This window comes from Hemibagrus wyckioides, linkage group LG02 (assembly GCF_019097595.1).
Source record: "Hemibagrus wyckioides isolate EC202008001 linkage group LG02, SWU_Hwy_1.0, whole genome shotgun sequence".
NCBI classification, from domain to species: Eukaryota; Metazoa; Chordata; class Actinopteri; order Siluriformes; family Bagridae; genus Hemibagrus; species Hemibagrus wyckioides.
In genome coordinates this window covers 2,604,242-2,624,771 of record NC_080711.1, presented here as the reverse complement: position 1 = coordinate 2,624,771, position 20,530 = coordinate 2,604,242, and the positions used below count along the sequence as shown (strand labels likewise).

General features: G+C 36.2%; 1 protein-coding gene across 1 annotated transcript in view; it reads left to right on the top strand.

The window, feature by feature from the left end:
* LOC131369888 (deleted in malignant brain tumors 1 protein-like) overlaps window positions 1-19,578 on the top strand; it is an 87,415-nt gene extending 67,837 nt beyond the window's left edge. The window contains exons 7-17 of the mRNA XM_058416794.1: window positions 3,185-3,499; window positions 4,109-4,417; window positions 5,803-6,117; window positions 6,357-6,665; window positions 8,450-8,764; window positions 11,101-11,409; window positions 12,425-12,739; window positions 14,760-15,074; window positions 15,740-16,045; window positions 16,692-17,000; window positions 18,613-19,578. Of these exons, the coding sequence (XP_058272777.1) occupies window positions 3,185-3,499; window positions 4,109-4,417; window positions 5,803-6,117; window positions 6,357-6,665; window positions 8,450-8,764; window positions 11,101-11,409; window positions 12,425-12,739; window positions 14,760-15,074; window positions 15,740-16,045; window positions 16,692-17,000; window positions 18,613-18,629 (3,134 nt within the window). The 3' untranslated portion in view covers window positions 18,630-19,578. The remainder of the gene's footprint in view (window positions 1-3,184; window positions 3,500-4,108; window positions 4,418-5,802; window positions 6,118-6,356; window positions 6,666-8,449; window positions 8,765-11,100; window positions 11,410-12,424; window positions 12,740-14,759; window positions 15,075-15,739; window positions 16,046-16,691; window positions 17,001-18,612) is intronic.
* Window positions 19,579-20,530: the final 952 nt, after the last annotated feature.

Here is a 20,530-nt window from a genome sequence, read left to right as displayed (position 1 = left end):
GCGAGAGCTCCCTCTGGAGGGTTGGAGGGGGAAGTGCCGGTGGTGCCATTTCAGTGTTGCATACACTAGTCATTTGCACTAATTCATATACTAGTCAACATTGTGGGGATGTCCACTAGTCAGGCTGTAGGGAAATTAGTGAAGTTGTACTAATGGTTGTTACTTTTTTATTTTAATTTAGATTCATTTGCCTTTCATCTGCATTTTAAGCAATTTTATTTAACTAATTTGTGTATTTTTACTTTTTTTTCTCTCTCTCCCTTTACATACCTTATCTTTCTTCTCTCCCTCTCTTTGGAGTGACAATAACAGTCCTTAGAAATTAACTTTTTGTAATACAGGAGTGGGTTTCTTAAAAATAGTAATAAATTGGCAGAGGTGGACAGTAAAGAAGTACATTTACTTGAGTACTGTACTTAAGTACACTTTTTGAGTATCTGTACTTTACTTGAGTATTATTTTTTCTGGATACTTTTTACTTTAACTTCACTACATTTGAAAGACAAATACTCTACTTTTTACTCCACTACATTTCTGTCAATGTCATTGAGTAGAAAGTAGTTACATTAATCATAGGATGATTTTTTTTTTCACTCTTGTAGCGTCACGTGTTGTAAAGTTCAGTGGTTTTCCATAATTTTTTGAACTCAATTGCTGACAAAATGGACGAATATATGCTTTGTATATTATACACCACCAACGTATTGGTAATGATGTTAGTTAACACACAAAAACGTATGCTGTGTCCAAATTCTCATACGATGTGTCCTAAATAGTATTCAAAAATAGAATTAGTATGCCCCAAATCGTAGTATACTGAAAAGAGTATTCCAAAAATTCCTGGATGGTCTACTACTTCCGGTAGAAATTCAAAGTGCAGAACAATGCAGACTCTAATGGGTAATATTGCCCACAACGCATTGCACACAGGAGGGAGGAGCCTGGACAATGGTGTAAATGCATATGAAAACGGTGTAAATGAATTGTGGAAATATATATAACTCTTTGTTAAAGCAGTGTTGCTGTTGGGTGGTTGTACAGCTACAGTTGTGTAGCTGGGTTTTAAAGCAGGTTAGATTTTTTTTCTGACCAGTCTTCATTTACAGACCATTTGATTGAAATGTTCATGAGTGGATACACATAGATGTGTACAGGTACATCTCAAAATTTAGAATATAATGCAAACGGTCAATATTTTTTGTCACTCAGTTCAGAAAGTGAAACCCATATATTATATAGATTCATTACACATAGAGTGAAATATTTCAAGCCTTTATTTCTTGAAATTGTGATGATTATGGCTTACAGATAAGGAAAACCCAAAATTCTGTATCTCAGAGAATTAGAAGTTCAATATTGGAAAGTCATGGTGTCGCACCCTAATCAGCTAATTACCTCAAAACACCTGCAAAGGTTTCCTGAGCTTTTAAATGGTCTCTCAGTCTGGGTCAGTAGGCTACACAATCATGGGGAAGACTGCTGACTTGACAGTTGTCCAGAAGACAGTCAATGGCACCCTCCACAAGGAAGGTAAGCCACAAAAGGTAATTGCTAAAGAAGCTGGTTGTTCACAGAGTGCTGTATCCAAGCATATTCATAGAAAGTTGAGTGGAAGGAAAAAGTGTGGTAGGAGAAGGTGCACCAGCAAAAGGGATAACCGCAGCCTTGAGAGGATTGTCAGGCAAAATCCATTCAAGAATTTGGGGGAGCTTCAGACGAATCCTAGACATGGCCTACAAATGTCGCATTCCTCATGTCAAGCCACTCCTGAACCAGAGACAACGTCAGAAGCATCTTACCTGGGCTGTGGAGAAAAAGAACTGGACTGTTGCTCAGTGGTCTAAAGTCCTCTTTTCAGATGAAAGTAAGTTTTGCATTTCATTTGGAAATCAAGGTCCCAGAGTCTGGAGTAAGAGTGGAGAGGCACAGAATCCATGTTGCTTGAAGTCCAGTGTGAAGTGTCCACAGTCAGTGATGATTTGGGCTGCCATGTTATCTGCTGGTGTTGGTCCACTGTGTTTTCTGAAGTCCACAGTCAACGCAGCCATCTACCAGGAAATCTTAGAGCACTTCATGCTTCCTTCTGTTGACAAGCTTTATGGAGATGCTGAGTTCATTTTCCAGCAGGACTTGGCACCTGCCCACTCTGCTAAAGGTACCATAAGCTGGTTCAATGACCATGGTGTTACTGTGCTTGATTGGCCAGCAAATTCGCCTGACCTGAAGTCTATGGGGTATTGTCAAGAGGAAGATGAGAGACACCAGACCCAACAATACAGATGACCTGAAGGCCGCTATCAAAGCAACCTGGGCTTCCATTACACCTGAGCAGTGCCACAGACTAATTGCCTCCATGCCATGCCACATTGATGCAAAAGGAGGCCCAACCAAGTATTGAGTGCATAGAAACGAACATACTTTTCAGAAGTCTGACATTTCTCTTTGAAATATCCTTTTTTTATTGATCTTATGTAATATTCTAATTTTCTGAGACACAGAATTTTGGGTTTTCCTTATCTGTAAGCCATAATCATCACAATTTCAAGAAATAAAGGCTTGAAATATTTCACTATGTGTGAGGAATCTATATAATATATGGGTTTCACTTTCTGAACTGAGTGACAAAAAATATTGACCTTTTTCATGATATTCTAATTCTTGAGATGTACCAGTACTTTTTTGTTTGGGTGGTAGGAGTGTTAAATTAAAAATAAATGATTATACCTGTCTTTTTTTGTCAATTCAGTTGTTTAATTTCTATAGGTTTTGTAACATTCTAAAAGCTCTTAATTCCACAGAAAGTATTGCATACAACAATGCAACAATAATAAAACAATGCGTTGACATTTACTTTTGATACTTAAGTACTTTTAAAAACAAGTACTTCTGTACTTTTACTTAAGTAAAAATCTGTCTTTACAACTTTTACTTGTAATGGAGTAATGTTTGACCAGTAGTATTTGTACTTTCACTCAAGTAAGGAAGTTATGTACTTCGTCCACCTCTGTAAATTGGATTAAAAACGTGTTAATATTCAGTTATATTTAATGACCTAGTGCAAATGATGTTCATTATTCATCATGTGGAATGTCCTTAATGTTTTTTACTAACTATTAAAGTTAATCATTAAAAATATTCACTATCGTTAATTAACATGAAGATGAATTCTGATGTTTTGTGTTAGATGGCACGAACATACGACTCATTGGTGGCAACAACATCTGCTCTGGTAGAGTGGAGGTCCAGCACAATGGCCAGTGGGGAACAGTTTGTGATGACAACTGGGACCTGAAGGATGCAGAGGTGGTGTGTAGACAACTTGGATGTGGTAAAGCTGTCACTGCTCATAAAAATGGCCACTTTGGTCATGGAAGTAGCCCGATATGGCTGAATAATGTTCAGTGTTCTGGAAGTGAAAGGTCCATCAAACAGTGCACTCATAATGGATTTGAATTTCATCACTGTTTCATTAATGAAGATGCTGGTGTTACTTGTACAGGTACAGAAAAGCAGAGAATCAGCTCCAATCTACACTACAATATACTAAAGCTGAAATAGAGGCCTGAATCTTTCTTATACTTGCTAGACATTGTAGATAATATATAAGAAAAGTACTTTCACTGTCACTTTGGAAATATGTCATTTTTCAAAAATTAATTTAATTAACAAAACATAATACATTTTATCTATTTATAGTTACATTTAATATGGCAGAATATGCATGAAGTTTGTTCCTGTTATTTATGTCCGATGAATATAAACTGGATCTCCTCTAATAAGACAGGAAGATTTTGGAGAAAAATGCTGAAAATTCTGGCTAAAAAAAACAGGCGTACAATGAAATGAAACTTGTAAAAGATACAAATAATATTGATGGTATTGATAACAGGAGGTGGTGGGTTAAAAAATAGTAACAAATTGGATTTAAAATGTTTAGCATGTAGTTTAAGATTAATTACCCAATTTGTATGATGGCAATATTCTATTTTAATATTCTTCATAAAAAAGACATTTTTGGAAAAATTATTAACAACTAACAAAAGTGGAATCATACAAGATTCATTATCATAAAGTAATATAACATGAATTTTGCTGTTTGTTTTGTAAGGTAACATACGACTCATTGGTGGCACCGACTCCTGCTCTGGTACAGTGGAGATCCTGCATGATGACCAGTGGGGAACAGTGTGTGATAATGACTGGGACCTGAATGATGCAGAGGTGGTGTGTAGACAGCTTGGATGTGGTAAAGCTGTCACCGCTCATCAAAATGCCCACTTTGGTCAGGGAAGTGACCCGATATGGCTGGATGATGTTCGGTGTTCTGGAAATGAAAGCAGTATCACCCAGTGCTCTCATGGTGGATTTGGATCACACAACTGTGGCCATGGTGAAGATGCTGGTGTTACTTGCTCAGGTACAGAAAAGCAGAGAATCAGCTCCAATACACACTACAATATACCAGTGGTGGGCCATCAGCTGCTTCCAGTAGTGTATATTTACTGTATGAAAGAAATCTGCCTTAAGGCCTTCAAAGTCAATAGTGCAGGTGTCCATAGCTTAAAATAATTGGCAATGAAATTGTTACATTAACCACTCAGATTTTCAGTTGGCATCACAGGGGCCATTTTTATCTGCCTATAGCAAAAATAGAGCCCTGACTCTTTCTTGTACCAGCCAGCCACACACCAGGGTGTCTGCTTTTATAAGATTATTTCCATTGCCATTTTGCAAATATTTAAGATTTCTATTAATTAAAAACAACACGATACTTTACATGATGCAAGGTGGTGGTGGCTGAAGTGGTTAAGGTTCTGGGTCGTTGACCGGAAGATCAGGGGTTCAAGCCCCAGCACCATCAAGTTGCCACTGTTGGGCACTTGAACAAGGCCCTTAACCCTCTCTGCTCCAGGGGTGCTGTATCATGGCTGACCCTGTGCTCTGACCCCAACCTCCTGTGCTGTAATGTATATGTGACAGTCTATTTTTATTTTATCTATTTAAAACTACATTTAATGTTGCTGAATATTGCTGCTGCTTCTGTATATTTCTCTGGTTTTTAATCACATGTTCAACTACATTACTGTGCATGAAGTTTATTCCTATTATTTATGTTAGATGAATACGAACTGGGGGCCGTGTCCCCCCCTACTAGGACAGGAAGGTTTTGGAGAAAAATGCAGAAAAAACTTCTAACTTGATACAAATAATATTGATGGTATTTATAACTGATTAATTACCCAATTCAAACGATGGAATTTTTCTATTTTAATGTTCTTTATGTAAAAGACATTTTGTAATATCAGTGTGTATCCCACTGACATTTTGAACGTGTGCAACTACTAATTGGAAACGATCAAGAACCAAAGATGTCACTTCCATAAACCGATGAATATCTGTTGAAATTGTCTATAGGTATATGAAATATTCTGTCCTGCTGCTTGTAATATTGTTTATAATGTGACTTTAGAAGAGGCAGAAGCAGAATCCATTTGTGTTGTGTTTATTAAATATAAAACCAAGCAAACATTCCAAAACAGTGAGCAAAAATCAGAGTGGAAATGACAGTCAAAAAGATCATAAACCAGAAAGCACAGTCTGTGTGGCAAACAAATCTGATAAACACAATTTACAGAACACGAGAAATCCAGAGAAAAGAACAGGGTGAAAACACAATGGCAAACACAATGGAGAACAAAGAATGACTGAAAAATTATTAGAAATAATCAATAAAAATATTGCTATATAACAACATTGACTATGATTAATTAACATGAACATGGATTTTGATGTTTGTCTTAGATGACGCTAAAATACGCCTCATTGGTGGCAACAACAACTGCTCTGGTACAGTGGAGATCCTGCATGATGGTCAGTGGGGAACAGTGTGTGATAATGGCTGGGACCTGAATGATGCAGAGGTGGTGTGTAGACAGCTTGGATGTGGTAAAGCTATCATCGCTCATCAAAATGCCGACTTTGGTCAGGGAAGTGGGCCAATATGGCTGAATAATGTTCAGTGTTCTGGAAGTGAAAGCAACATCACACAGTGCTCTCATAGAGGATTTGGATCACACGGCTGCAGCCATGGTGAAGATGCTGGTGTTACTTGCTCAGGTACAGAAAAGCAAAGAATCAACTCCAATCCACACTACAATAAAATAGAGCCTGGACTCTTTCTTATATTTGCCAGCCACTGTAGATAATATACCACCAGGGGTATAACACCAATATATAACACCAGGGGGTTTATTGTTAATAATTTTTGAGAAATCATTAACAACTAATAGAAATGGAATAATAAGAAATACATGATCATAAATTATTAACATGAATTTTGCTGTTTGTCTTGTAAGGTGACATGCGTCTCATTGGTGGCAGTGACTCCTGCTCTGGTAGAGTGGAGATCCTGCATGATGACCAGTGGGGAACAGTGTGTGATAATGACTGGGACCTGAATGATGCAGAGGTGGTGTGTAGACAGCTTGGATGTGGTAAAGCTGTCAAAGCTTATCAAAATGCCCACTTTGGTCAGGGAAGTGGCCCAATTTTGCTGAATAATGTTCAGTGTTCTGGAAGTGAAAACAACATCACACAGTGCTCTCATAGAGGATTTGGATCACATGACTGCTACCATTATGAAGATGCTGGTGTTTCTTGCTCAGGTACAGAATCAGCTTCAATCCACACTACAATATACTGAAGCTAATATAGAGCCCTGACTCTTTCTTGTACCTGCCAGCCACACACCATGGCCTCTGCTTTTATAAGATTATTTTCACTGTCATTTTGCAAATATGTAAGTTTTATAATAATTAAAAACACCAGATGATACATTTTATCTATTTAAAATTACATTGAATGTTGCTGCTTCTGAACATTTCTTTGGGTTTTAATCATATGTTGAAGATTTGATTTGAAAGGTGTTGGCTCTCTGGTACAAAGCACAATCTGGCAGAGAAACAGGCCCAGAAAAGCTGTTTAAATAGGACAGAGAGAGCAGCACAGGTGAAAGTCATCAGGTAATTAGAGTGGTAGAGCGAGCAGACAGGAGAGGGAGGAAGAGAAAGAGCAGGTGAAAACAAGGAACTGGAGTAGAAGGATCCGGGTGAGGCAGCAGAGCAGGGATCATGACACCATGGTGAAGATGCTGGTGTTACTTGCTCAGGTACGGAAAAGCAAAGAATCAGCTTCAATCCACACTACAATATACTAAAGCTAAAATAGAGCCATGATTCTTTCTTATACTTGCCAGCCACTGTAGATAATATATAAGAAATGAAACACTTAATGGTCTAAAGTTATATCATAATTTTCACTGTCAAATTGGAAGTATATGATTTTTGTTACTAATAAAAAAAAAACCAGCACGTTATACATCTTATCTATTTACATGTAATATGCATATTAATAGGCAGAGTATGCATGAAGTGTATTCCTGTTATTTGTGTTATTTAGCTAAAAAGAAAGGCATACAATGAAATGAAATGTCTAACAGGATACAAATAATATTGATGGTTCAAAAATTAAAAATGTCCATACACCCACAAATATCACTTGAAATGGTCTATAGGTATATAAAATATTCTGTCCTGCTGCTTATAATATTGTTTATAATGTGGCTTCAGAAGAGGCAGAAGCAGAATCTATTTGCATTGTGTTTATTAAATAGAAAACCATGTGGCAAACAAATCTGATAAACACAATTTACAGAACATGAGAAATGCAGAGAACAGAACTGGATCAAAACACAATGGCAAACACAATGGAGAACAAAGAATGGCTCGGTGCGAAGGCAAACTGACAATACTTCACACAGTGCAATGGTATAACCATGGCAATAAATGATCATAAAACTGGAATTGAACCATGTGACCCACGGAGGGCTCAATATTCTGGCGAGGGCTCCCCTTGGAGGGTTGGAGGGGGAAGTGCCAGTGGTGCCATTTCAGTGTTGCATAGACTAGTCAGTTCATATACTAGTCAACATTGTGGGGATGTCCACTAGTCAGGCTGTAGGGAAAACAGCAAAATTATACTAATGTTTGTTACTTTATTATTTTCATTTAGATTCATTTGCCTTTCATCTGCATTTTAAGCAATTTAATTTAACTAATTTGTGTATTCCTTTTTTCTTTTTTTCTCTCTCTCCCTTCACATATCTTATCATTCTTCTCTCTCTCTCTCTCTCTTTCTCTCTCTCTCTCTCTCTCTCTCTCTCTTTGGAGTGGCAATAACAGTCCTTAGAAACAGTCCTTCTTAAAAATAGTAATAAATTGGATTAAGAAGGTGTTAATATTCAGTTAAATTTAATGACCTAGTGCAAATGATGTTCATTATTCATTACATGAAATGTCCTTAATGTTTTTGCCTAATTATTAGAAATAATCATTAAAAATATTCACTATCATTAATTAATATGAAGATGAATTCTGATGTTTTGTCTTAGATGGCGCTAACATACGACTCATTGGTGGCACCGACTCCTGCTCTGGTAGAGTGGAGATCCTGCGATATGGCCAGTGGGGAACAGTGTGTGATGAGGGCTGGGACCTGAATGATGCAGATGTGGTGTGTAGACAGCTTGGATGTGGTAAAGCTGTCACTGCTCATAAAAATGCCCACTTTGGTCGGGGAAGTGGCCCAATATCGCTGAATAATGTTTGGTGTTCTGGAAGTGAAAGCTCCATCACACAGTGCTCTCATAGTGGATCTCGATTTCAATTCTGCTTTCATGGTGAAGATGCTGGTGTTACTTGCACAGGTACAGAAAAGCAGAGAATCAGCTCCAATCCCCACTACAATATACTAAAGCTAATATAGAGCCCTGACTCTTCCTTATACTTGCCAGCCACTGTAGATAATATATAAGAAAAATACTTTCACTGTCAATTTGTCATTTTTTCTAAAGAATTAATTAAATTAAGAAAACATAGTACATTTTATCTATTTATAGTTACAGAATATGGCAGAACATGCATGAAGTTTGTTCCTGTTATTTATGTCACATGAGTACAAGCTTGGGGGTGTGTACCCTCTAATGAGACAGGATGAGTTTGGAGAAAAATGCCGAAAATTTTGGCTAAAAAACACCATACAAATAATATTGATGGTATTGATAACTGGAGGTAGTGGGTTAAAAAATAGTAACAAATTGGATTTAAAATGTTTTAGCATGTAGTTTAAGATTAATTACCCAATTTGTATGATGGCAATATTCTATTTTAATATTCTTCATATAAAAGACATTTTTTGAAAAATTATTAACAACTAACAAAAGTGGAATCATACGAGATTCATTATCATAAATTAATTAAATTCAATTCAATTTTACTTGTATAGCGCTTTTAACAATGAACATTGTCTCAAAGCAGCTTTACAGAACATAGTAACACAGTGTTACTAAGTGGAAACAAAAACATAGTGTAAACGTTAGATGTTAGACAAAATCATCCCTAGTAAGAAAAACTCCCTTAGATGGTATGAGTAAGAAACATTGAGAGGAACCAGACTAAAAAGGGAAACCCATCCTCATTTGGGTGACACCGGAGAGTGTGATTATAAATTATTCTAAATACAGAAGAGTGTGATATGAACAATGTCCTTTCTGCAGTTATGTACAGTGTACAGTATGATGCAGATACAGCATATTTAGAATGTTAGTGTGTGTATTAATTAGGAGGTTGTTGTCGTCCTCGAAGTCCACATGGGGCTGGCTGCGTTGCTTTGATATACCCAAATCCTCATGAAGCAGAACCCAGCTGGAGTTGGTCCATCTCTGGATGCCTCAGGATCCTCGCAGGGTTGGCCTCTGTCTACTGGAGCTGACAATCTCCAGATGCCTCGGGATGGGTAGAAAAAGGAACAGGTGGAAAGGAATTAGCGTAGCCGCCGTTCATTATATTAGCAGCACTAGATGATAATGTGCATTTGATCAGATGTACTGGAGTACATGGTTATGGGAGGAATTATGTGTATGCCAGGCTAAAGAGATATGTCTTTAATCTACTTTTAAACTGGGAGACTGTGTCTGAGCCCCGAACACTGTCAGGAAGACTATTCCAAAGTTTAGGAGCTAAATACGAAAATGCTCTACCCCGTTTTGTAGACTTTGATATTCTGGGAACTACCAGAAGTCCAGAGTTTTGTGATCTTAAGGAGTGTGGTGGATTGTAACGTGTCAGAAGACTGGTTAGATACGTGGGAGCTAAACCATTTAGAGCCTTTTATGTAAGTAGTGCTAGCGTTTAATCAATTCTAAACTTAACAGGTAGCCAGTGCAGGGATGATTATATTGGGGTTATATGATCATATTTTCTTGATCTGGTAAGAACTCTGGTTGCTGCATTCTGGACTAACTGTAGCTTGTTTATTGAAGATGCAGGACAACCACCTAGCAATGCATTATAATAGACCAATTTGGAGATCATGAATGCATGAATTAGCTTTTCTGCATCAGCTACAGATAAAATGTTCCTAAGCTTACTGTAGCAATATTTCTAAGGTGGGAGTTTTTGTAATATTGGAAGTATGATTTTCAAAGGACAAGTTGCTGTATAATATCACGCCCAGGTCTTTCACTGTCCAGCTAGTAGTAACAGTACATCCTTCTAAATGCAAGCTGAATTTTAAGAGCTTTTTTGTACTGCTTTTTGGACCAATAAGTAATATCTCTGTCTTACCTTGATTTAGTAATAGAAAATTATTGATCATCCAATCTTTTATATCTTTGACACACTCAGTTAATCTGGACAATTTAGATATTTGAAGATTCAAGATTTAAGAAGCTTTTATTGTCATCATGTCATTGTCACCACATACACTACTCACAGAAAGTTAAGGATATTTGGCTTTCGGGTGAAATTTATGGAAAATCTAAAAAGTTCACGCTACAGTGATATTATATCATGAAAGTAGGGCATTTAAGTAGAAGCATGCAATGGTGATTTCCTCATCTCAAACAATTTATTGAAACTAAAGCCAACAACAGTGGTGGGTATACCACAACAAAAAATGTCAGACACCTGGGTATCCATTTGAAGTATTTAGGAGATTAAATATAAATTAATATAACATGAATTTTGCTGTTTGTCTTGTAAGGTAACATACGACTCGTTGGTGGCACCGACTCCTGCTCTGGTAGAGTGGAGATCCTACACAATGGCCAGTGGGGAACAGTGTGTGATAATGACTGGGACCGGAATGATGCAGAGGTGGTGTGTAGACAGCTTGGATGTAGTAAAGCTGTCAAAGCTTATCAAAATGCCCATTTTGGTCAGGGAAGTGGCCCAATATGGCTGAATAATATTCAGTGTTCTGGAAATGAAAGCAGCATCACACAGTGCTCTCATAGTGGATTTGGATCACACAACTGCAACCATCATGAAGATGCTGGTGTTACTTGCTCAGGTACAAAAAAGCAGAGAATCACACTACAATATACTAAAGCTAATATAAAGCCCTGACTCTTTCTTACACTTGCCAGCCACACACAAGGGTGTCTGCTTTCATAAGATTATTTTTAATGTCATTTTACAAATATTTAAGTTTTCTATTAATTAAAAACAACACATGATACATTTTATCTATTTAAAATGACATGTAATGTTGCTGCTGCTTCTGTACATTTCTCTGCTTTTTAATCACATGTTGAATTACATTACTGTGCATGAAGTTTAATCCTATTATTTATGTTAGATGAATACAAACTGGGGGCTGTGTCTCCTCTAGTAGGACAGAAAGGTTTTGGAGAAAAATGCAGAAAATTCTTGCTTAAAAAAAAAAAACAGGCCTACAATGAAATGAAACTTCTAACATGATACAAATAATATTGATGATATTTATAACTGATTAATTACCCAATTCAAATGATGGAAATTTTCTATTTTAATATTCTTTATGTAAAAGACATTTTGTAATATCAGTGTGTATCCCACCAACGTTTTGAACGTGTGCAACTACTAATTGAAAACGTTCAAGGACCAAAGATGTCACTTCTATAAACCCACGAATATCTGTTGAAATTGTCTATAGTTATATAAAATATTCGGTTATGCTGCTTATAATATTATGTCTTTATAATGTGACTTTAGAAGAGGCAGAAGCAGAATCCATTTGCATTGTGTTTATTAAATAGAAAACCAAGCAAACATTCCAAAACAGTGAGCAAAAATCAGAGTGGAAATGACAGTCAAAAAGATCATAAACCAGAAAGCACAGTCCGTGTGGCAAACAAATCTGATAAACACAATTTACAGAACACGAGAAATCCACAGAAGAGAACTGGATCAAAACATAATGGCAAACACAATGGAGAACAAAGAATGACTGAGAAATGATTAGAAATAATCATTAAAAATATTGCTGTATAATAACATTCACTATGATTAATTAACATGAACATGGATTTTGATGTTTGTTTTAGATGACGCTAAAATACGCCTCACTGGTAGCAACAACAACTGCTCTGGTAGAGTGGAGATCCTGTACGATGGCCAGTGGGGAACAGTGTGTGATGATTTCTGGGACCTGAATGATGCAGAGGTGGTGTGTAGACAGCTTGGATGTGGTAAAGCGGTCACCGCTCATCAAAATGCCCACTTTGGTCAGGGAAGTGGCCAAATATGGCTGGATGAAGTTCAGTGTTCTGGAAATGAAAGCAGCATCACACAGTGCTCTCATAGTGGATTTGGATCACACGGCTGCAGCCATGGTGAAGATGCTGGTGTTACTTGCTCAGGTACAGAAAAGCAGAGAATCAGCTCCAATCCACACTACAATATACTAAAGCTAAAATAGAGCCCTGACTCCTTCTTATGCTCGCCAGCCACTGTAGATAATATACAAGAAATTAAACACCAGGAGATTTATTGTAAATAATTTTTGAGAAATCATTAACAACTAATAGAAATGGAATAATAAGAGATTCATTATCATAAATTACTATAATGTGAATTACATTTGTTTGGTTTTTAATCACATGTAGAGGATTTGATTGACATGACTGCCACCATGGTGAAGATGCTGGTGTTACTTGCTCAGGTACAGAAAAGCAAAGAGCCAGCTCCAATCCATACTACAATATTCTAAAGCTAAAATAGAGCTCTGACTCTTTCTTATACTCGCCAGCCACTGTAGATAATATATAAGAAATAAAACACCTAAAGGTCTAATATTATATCATTATTTTCACTGTCAAATTGGAAGTATATGATTTTTTTTACTAATTAAAAAAACAGCACATTATACATTTTATCTATTTATATTTACATTTAACATCAAATTCAAATTTTATTCATCACGTTAGAAATCATACACAGTACGACATGTAGTGAAATGCTTTTAACGAGTGTCCTACATTTGAAGAAAGAAGAAGAGTAAATTTAAAAGTGTGTGGACATGAAAAATATAGGGATATAGATACAATATTTAGAGAAAAATAGGAAGAATAAAAACTAACATAGTAGAAATTAAGACATGATAAATTATGAAAATCCAATAGTTATCAGATATGCATATATATCTATATATATATATATATATGCATATGAAATCTAAAAAGTTCATGCTACAGTGATGATATATCATGAACGTAGGGCATTTAAGTAGAAGCATGCAATGGTGATTTCCTCATCAGTAATGTCTTAATAATTTCTCATGTGCCCTTGACCATCAATTACAGCTTGACAACTACACCTCATGCTGTTCACGAGTCGACTTATTGTCTGCTGAGGCATGGCATTCTCTTGAAGGGTTTATTGAGGTTCTGGGGTGCAGGATTATGAGCCTCTACACGGCAACTCAGCTGATCCCATAGGTTTTTGTATGGGATTCCGGTCTGGAGAAAGTACAGGCCACTCCATTTGAGGTATCCCATCCTCCAGCAGCCGTTCCCTAATGATGCGACCTCGATGAGCTGGAGCATTGTCGTACATGAAGATGAAATTAGGCCTGTGTTGTTCATAATAAATAGAAAACCAAAACAGTCCAAAACAGTGAACAAAAATCAGAGTGCAAATAACAGGCAAAAAGATCATGAACCAGAAAGTACAGTCCATGTGACAAACAAATCTGATAAACACAATTTACAGAACACGAGAAATCCAGAGAACAGAACTGGATCAAAACACAACGGCAAACACAATGGAGAACCAAAGAATGGCTTGGTGTGAAGGCAAACTGACAATACTTTGCGCATTGCAAAGGTATAAGCATGGCTATGAATGATCGTAAAACTTGAAGTGAACCACGTGACCCCAGGAGTGCTAAATATTCCAGCGAGGGTTCCCTCTGGTGGGTTGGAGGGGGAAGTGCCGGTGGTGCCATTTCAGTGTTGCATACACTAGTCATTTGCACTAATTCATATACTAGTCAACATTGTGGGGACGTCCACTAGTCAGGCTGTAGGGAAAACTTACTTTTTCATTTTCATTTAGATTCATTTGCCTCTCATCTGCGTTTTAAGCTATTTAATTTAACTAATTTGTGTATTTTTCCTTTTTTCTTTTTTTCTGTCTCTCCCTTTACATACCTTATCTTTCTTCTCTCCCTCTCTTTGGAGTGACAAACAGTCATTAGAAATTAACTTTTTATAATACGTTGCTAACAAAGTCTTTATCAATCTCTGAACAGAGAGGAGTGGTGGGTTTCTTAAAAATGTGAAATGTCCGTAATGTTTTTGACTAATTATTAGGAATAATCATTAAAAATATTCACTATGATTAATTAACATGAAGATGAATTCTGATGTTTTGTCTTAGATGTCACTGAGATACGACTCATTGGTGGCACCGACTCCTGCTCTGGTAGAGTGGAGATCCTGCACAATGGCCAGTGGGGAACAGTGTGTGATAAGAAATGGAACATGAATGATGCAGAGGTGGTGTGTAGACAACTTGGATGTGGTAAAGCGGTCACTGCTCATAAAAATGCCCACTTTGGTCATGGAAGTGGCAAACATTGGCTGAATAATGTTCAGTGTTTGGGAAGTGAAAGCTCCATTACACAGTGCTCCCATAATGGATTTGGATTTCAATTCTGCCTCCATGGTGAAGATACTGGTGTTACTTGCTCAGGTACAGAAAAGCAGAGAATCAGCTCTAATCCACACTACAATATACTAAAGCTAATATAGAGCCCTGACTCTTCCTTATACTCGCCAGCCACTGTAGATAATATATAAGAAAAATACTTTCCCTGTCAGTTTGGAAATATGTCATTTCTCAAAAATGAATTAAGAAAACATAATACATTTTATCTGTTTATAGTTACATTTAATATGGAAGAATATGCATGAAGTTTGTTCCTGTTATTTATGTCAGATGAATGCAAACTCGGGGGTGTGTCCCCTCTAATGAGACAGGATGAATTTGGAGAAAAACGCAAAAAAACAAAACAAAAAAAAAACAGGCCTACAATGAAATGAAACTTCTAACATGATACATATAATATTGATGGTATAGATAACTGGAGGTGGTGGGTTAAAAAACAGCAACAAATTTGAATTAAAATGTTTTAGCATGCAGTTTAAGATTAATTACCCAATTTAAATTATGGAAATTTTCTTTTTTATTATTCTTCATGTAAAATATTTTTTTGTGTGAAATTATTAATAAAACCAGGGGATTTATTGTTAATAATTCTTGAGAAATCATTAACTAATAGAAATGGAATAATAAAAAAATAATTATTATGAATTAATATGAACATGAATTTTGTTTGTTTCTGTTTGTCTTGTAAGTTATACGACTCATTGGTGGCACCGACTCCTGCTCTGGTAGAGTGGAGATCCTGCATGATGACCAGTGGGGAACAGTGTGTGATGATGACTGGGACCTGAATGATGCAGAGGTGGTGTGTAGACAGCTTGGATGTGGTAAAGCAGTCACCGCACATCAAAATGCCCACTTTGGTCAGGGAAGTGGTCCAATATGGCTGAATAATGTTCAGTGTTCTGGAAGTGAAAGCAACATCACACAGTGCTCACATAGAGGATTTGGATCACACAACTGCAACCATGGTGAAGATGCTGGTGTTACTTGCTCAGGTACAGAAAAGCAGAGAATCAGCTCCAATCCACACTACAATATACTAAAGCTAAAATAGAGCCCTGACTCTACTCCCACTGTAAATATTATATAAGAATAAAACACCAGGGAGTTTCAAGTTTTATCATTATTTTCCCTGTCATTTTGGAAATATGTATTTTTTTATTAATTAAAAAATACAATACATTTTATATGTTTTTAATTACAATTAATATGGCAGAATATGCATGAAGTTCCTGCTATCATCTATGTCAGAATAATACAAACTGGGGGGTTATTTCCCCTATAACAGGTCTGGATGGATTTGTAGAAACAAAACTAAAAACTTTGGTTTAAAAAGAACAACAAAACAGGCTTACAATGAAAAGAAACTTTTAACACAGTATGAGTAATGTTAATGGTATTTATAATTGAAGGAGATTAAAATATAGTAACAAATCGGGTTTATGATTGGATTAAAAAAAAAGATTAATTGACCAATTCCAATTGTGGAAATTTTATTATTATTTATTTAAATGACATTTTTAAGACATTATTAACAGCTGAAAGAAATGGAATCATATCAGTCCAAGTTTTTTGCATTATTTTAAAGAGAGTCATTATCATTAAGTAATGTAAAATGAATTTTGATGTTTGTCTTGTAAGGTATCATACGACTCGTTAATGGCACCGACTCCTGCTCTGGTAGAGTGGAGATCCTGCATGATGGTCAGTGGGGAACAGTGTGTGGTGATATCTGGGGCCTGAATCATGCAGAGGTGGTGTGTAGACAGCTTGGATGTGGTAAAGCTGTCACCGCTCATCAAAATGCCCACTTTGGTCAGGGAAGTGACAAAATATGGCTGGATGATGTTCGGTGTTCTGGAAGTGAAAGCAGCATCACACAATGCTCTCATTATGGATTTGGATCACATGACTGCAGCCATGGTGAAGATGCTGGTGTTACTTGCTCAGGTACAGAAAAGCAAAGAATCAGAATCCTAAAGCTAATATAGAGCCCTGACTCTTTCTTATACTTGCCAGGATAATATATAAGAAATAGACACCAGGGGGTCTGCTGTTATAAGATCATTTACACTGTCAATTTGCTAATATGTTTATATTACACATATATTACACATTCTAATATATTTTATTACACATTTTTTCGATTTATAGTTACTTTTAATATGCAGGAAGAATATGCAGGAAGTTAGTTCTTGCTATCATCTATGTCAGAGGTATACAAATTGGGCGGCATGTCCCCTCTAACTGCGCAGGAAGGTTTGGAGAAAGAGGTTGAAAATGTTGTCAAAAAAAATGTGGCGGAAACTTGTAAGATATAATGATTGTTTTCACTGAATGTAAACATTTTACATTTTACCTTGAAAACCTTAACATACAGGGGTGTGTTGGCTCTCAACAACTGTGTCAAGAATGTCAGTCATGTCGCTGCTGCTTCTGTACATTCATGCACATATACTTTTGGTTTTTAATCATGTACACAAGCATACAGTAAGTTACGCTCATTGTTCAACTATTACAGTAGTCCTATATTATAAATTTGGGATTTCCAAAAAATGTAGTAAGGTCAGGTAAATTCCGTATGAGATATATGTATATATAAAGATAAATGTCACACAAGCTTGTATGCCAGTCCTTAGCCACTCTCTTATCTTAAAGCTACATCAGAGTTCCTTATTTAAAATAAATTTGTAGCTCTCTACACTGGGTGCTGCATTTAGGTTAAATTTCACTATAATTATAAAACACCATGGAGAATGTTGCAAAACCAGCTCCAAAAAAATAGAATCGATTAAACATCTGAGTAATTTTTTGAGTCTTTTTGAGAACTTTTTTTTGAGTAAATTCTTATAGTCACGATGCAAAAGCAGATGCAAGGGCACATAAAAAGCAGCTTTATTGTAGACACTGGCAGACAATTCCAAATCAAAGGGCAAGACCACAGTCTAATATCAGGCAGAAGTCAAGGGATTAGCAAATACCATAAAATAGACAAAGCCAAGGGAAAACATAAAACACAAAACACTGTCTGTAACCAGGAAGCGTATATATCATAGATCATATATTAAGGTGAATGTAGGCTGGGACTCGTGAATGAATGTGTAATCAGTAAGATAAACTTGGGTGCTGTGTTGTAGTCCGAAGCAGCAATGTTTGTAGGAATGGCTGTACTCCGGATAGTGTACTTGGAATCTAGAGTTGACATGACACTTCAGGACAGAGGAGTTTGCTGAGTTCACTTTTTTGTTTTACTAACCTCAAGAGAAGGAAAAAAGAGAGACTAGCGGGGAAGCAAATGTTTATAGCTTAAGTTAAGTCGATAAAAATCATCTTGTTTTTGCAAACCTAAAAAGTCACATTCTTTAATCAAAAATCATCTCAAAATTGCTGAGGCATAAGTGAAATAAAAAAATAATAATTTCAAATGCAATCAACTTCGGTTGATGATTGTTTTCCAGTAATAGCATGCCACAGCTTTTATTAATTTCTTGTTCTATTCTTGTTGAATATACATTGATACCTGAATAAGCGGAAAACTTACTTGAACACAATTACTTTATAGCTGCCAAAACCACATAAGAGAGTCCCCAAGGAGAGGAGACAGAAAACAAAGCTGTTAATAAAAACAACAACAACAAAAAAACCTATTTTCCAGCAGAAGAATGATGCATACAACTCTGATATTGACTGTGATGTGTGATGTGGAGTGTGAAGTGAAGGAGTCTACCTTGGGTTTGATGTTGAGGTACAAAGAAGTGATATGGACCATGACTTTGTTGCGAATTAAACAATTATCCATTATCTATAGTCCACAAACAATAACATGGTTAAATTGGATAATTTTCCATTGTTAAGATACTATTATTTTAGTTATTTGAGAATTTTAGAATAAGTTTGTTTTCCTCTGTTTAGATGGTACTATTTTAACACTTTCATACTACTTTATTGTTACCTGATTAACTCATTGCTACTTGATATTAAAATGGTTTAGTGATCCAGTACAGATTAATACTTATATTCAAATTTTAATATTGTATTTTTAATATTAAATATCAAAATACATGGAAATATAAACGATTCATCAGCATTTTCAGTGCATTGATGCAGAAATCAGAAAATAAGGATAGGACCAATGGAAATTAGCTTTTATTAGTTCTTATATTTCTCACTTTCATCACTTAGTCATGTAGCATTGTCTGTAATTTTCAGATTAGATTAAGATTTAAAATGTCATAATTTTGAAACTTGTCTGTATTTTTCTTATTATTGTTGTCATTGATTTTCATATTTCATTTGGTGAATTCTGTGGGCATTTTATCCATGAATTTTATTTACTCTTACATTCCTACACCATGCAGTATATTCAGTCTTATGAATTCTGCTTTGGGATTTTGGAGATGAACTGAAAATTTTGATCAGAATTATTTTGCAAATATTGTAATTAAATGTATCAAATGTCATAAAAAAGTACTAAATTACCATTGTTCATATCAATTTTAAAGTGAATTAATAAACGAATGCTAAAGAATTTGAGTGTGTTTGTAAGATTTCTTTATTTATTTTAGAATCTGTACTTTTCTGATCACTTTATACTTGGTGGACTCGGGGTACACCCCGATAATGCTGTCTGTCTTATTCTGCATGTATGAGCTGCTGTACTCCCACAATTGGTTAGCATCTCTGTGAGTGACATCCCTCCCTCCCTAAAAGCACAGCCAAGTTTGCTCTTTTGGCTATAGTGATGCCAAAAGCCTCTGATCAACGAGGAGGTTAACATGGAAGCCTCCCCTCTCAGGCTCCACCAAACCCTACACCAAGTCCTACATAAGATCTTCCAAACCAACAATCAGAAGCTGTGCTTTGAATTCTTTGCTCAGGCACAGGTTAAAAGAGAGGGCTTCTGCAGCACATCCATCTTTTCCTAGCTTCTGCATTCACACTGTTGTAATTTTATTCCAGAGCTTTCCATCCGTTATTAACGTGTGTGTATCTTGTATGTAAAATTTCATATGCATTCCTCACCTCTCTCTCTGTCTTTGCTTCATTCTTTACTGATATTTTGTATTGTTTTTTCAGCTTTAAAACAGTTCTTTTATTATCATTACATCATTCCCACACTGGGAAGGCGTGTGCTGCAGTGAGTGGTTCGAGAGGACAGACTGTGCCGTCAGGAGCAAAATAAATGCAGTCATGGTGCCATTTAGTGTTAAATGAAAGTAAATATGAAAGTGATATTTTTCACAGCACTTTTTACTATTTCTGGCTGTGTTTATTCAGTCAGCAGTTTTTTGTGTGTAATTTATTTCTCTTTAGTCATAGCCCAAAATGCACATTATTTACATAAATACCAACAAGATACCAGCAAGATGTGACTTCAGTCCAGTTTGAACTAGCAATTTCAAGAGTAGAGAGATGATGGTGAGGAATCGAGGCTGAATTGAAGAAATTTAAATAGTTTCTTCTGTCGTTGCTGTTTGCTG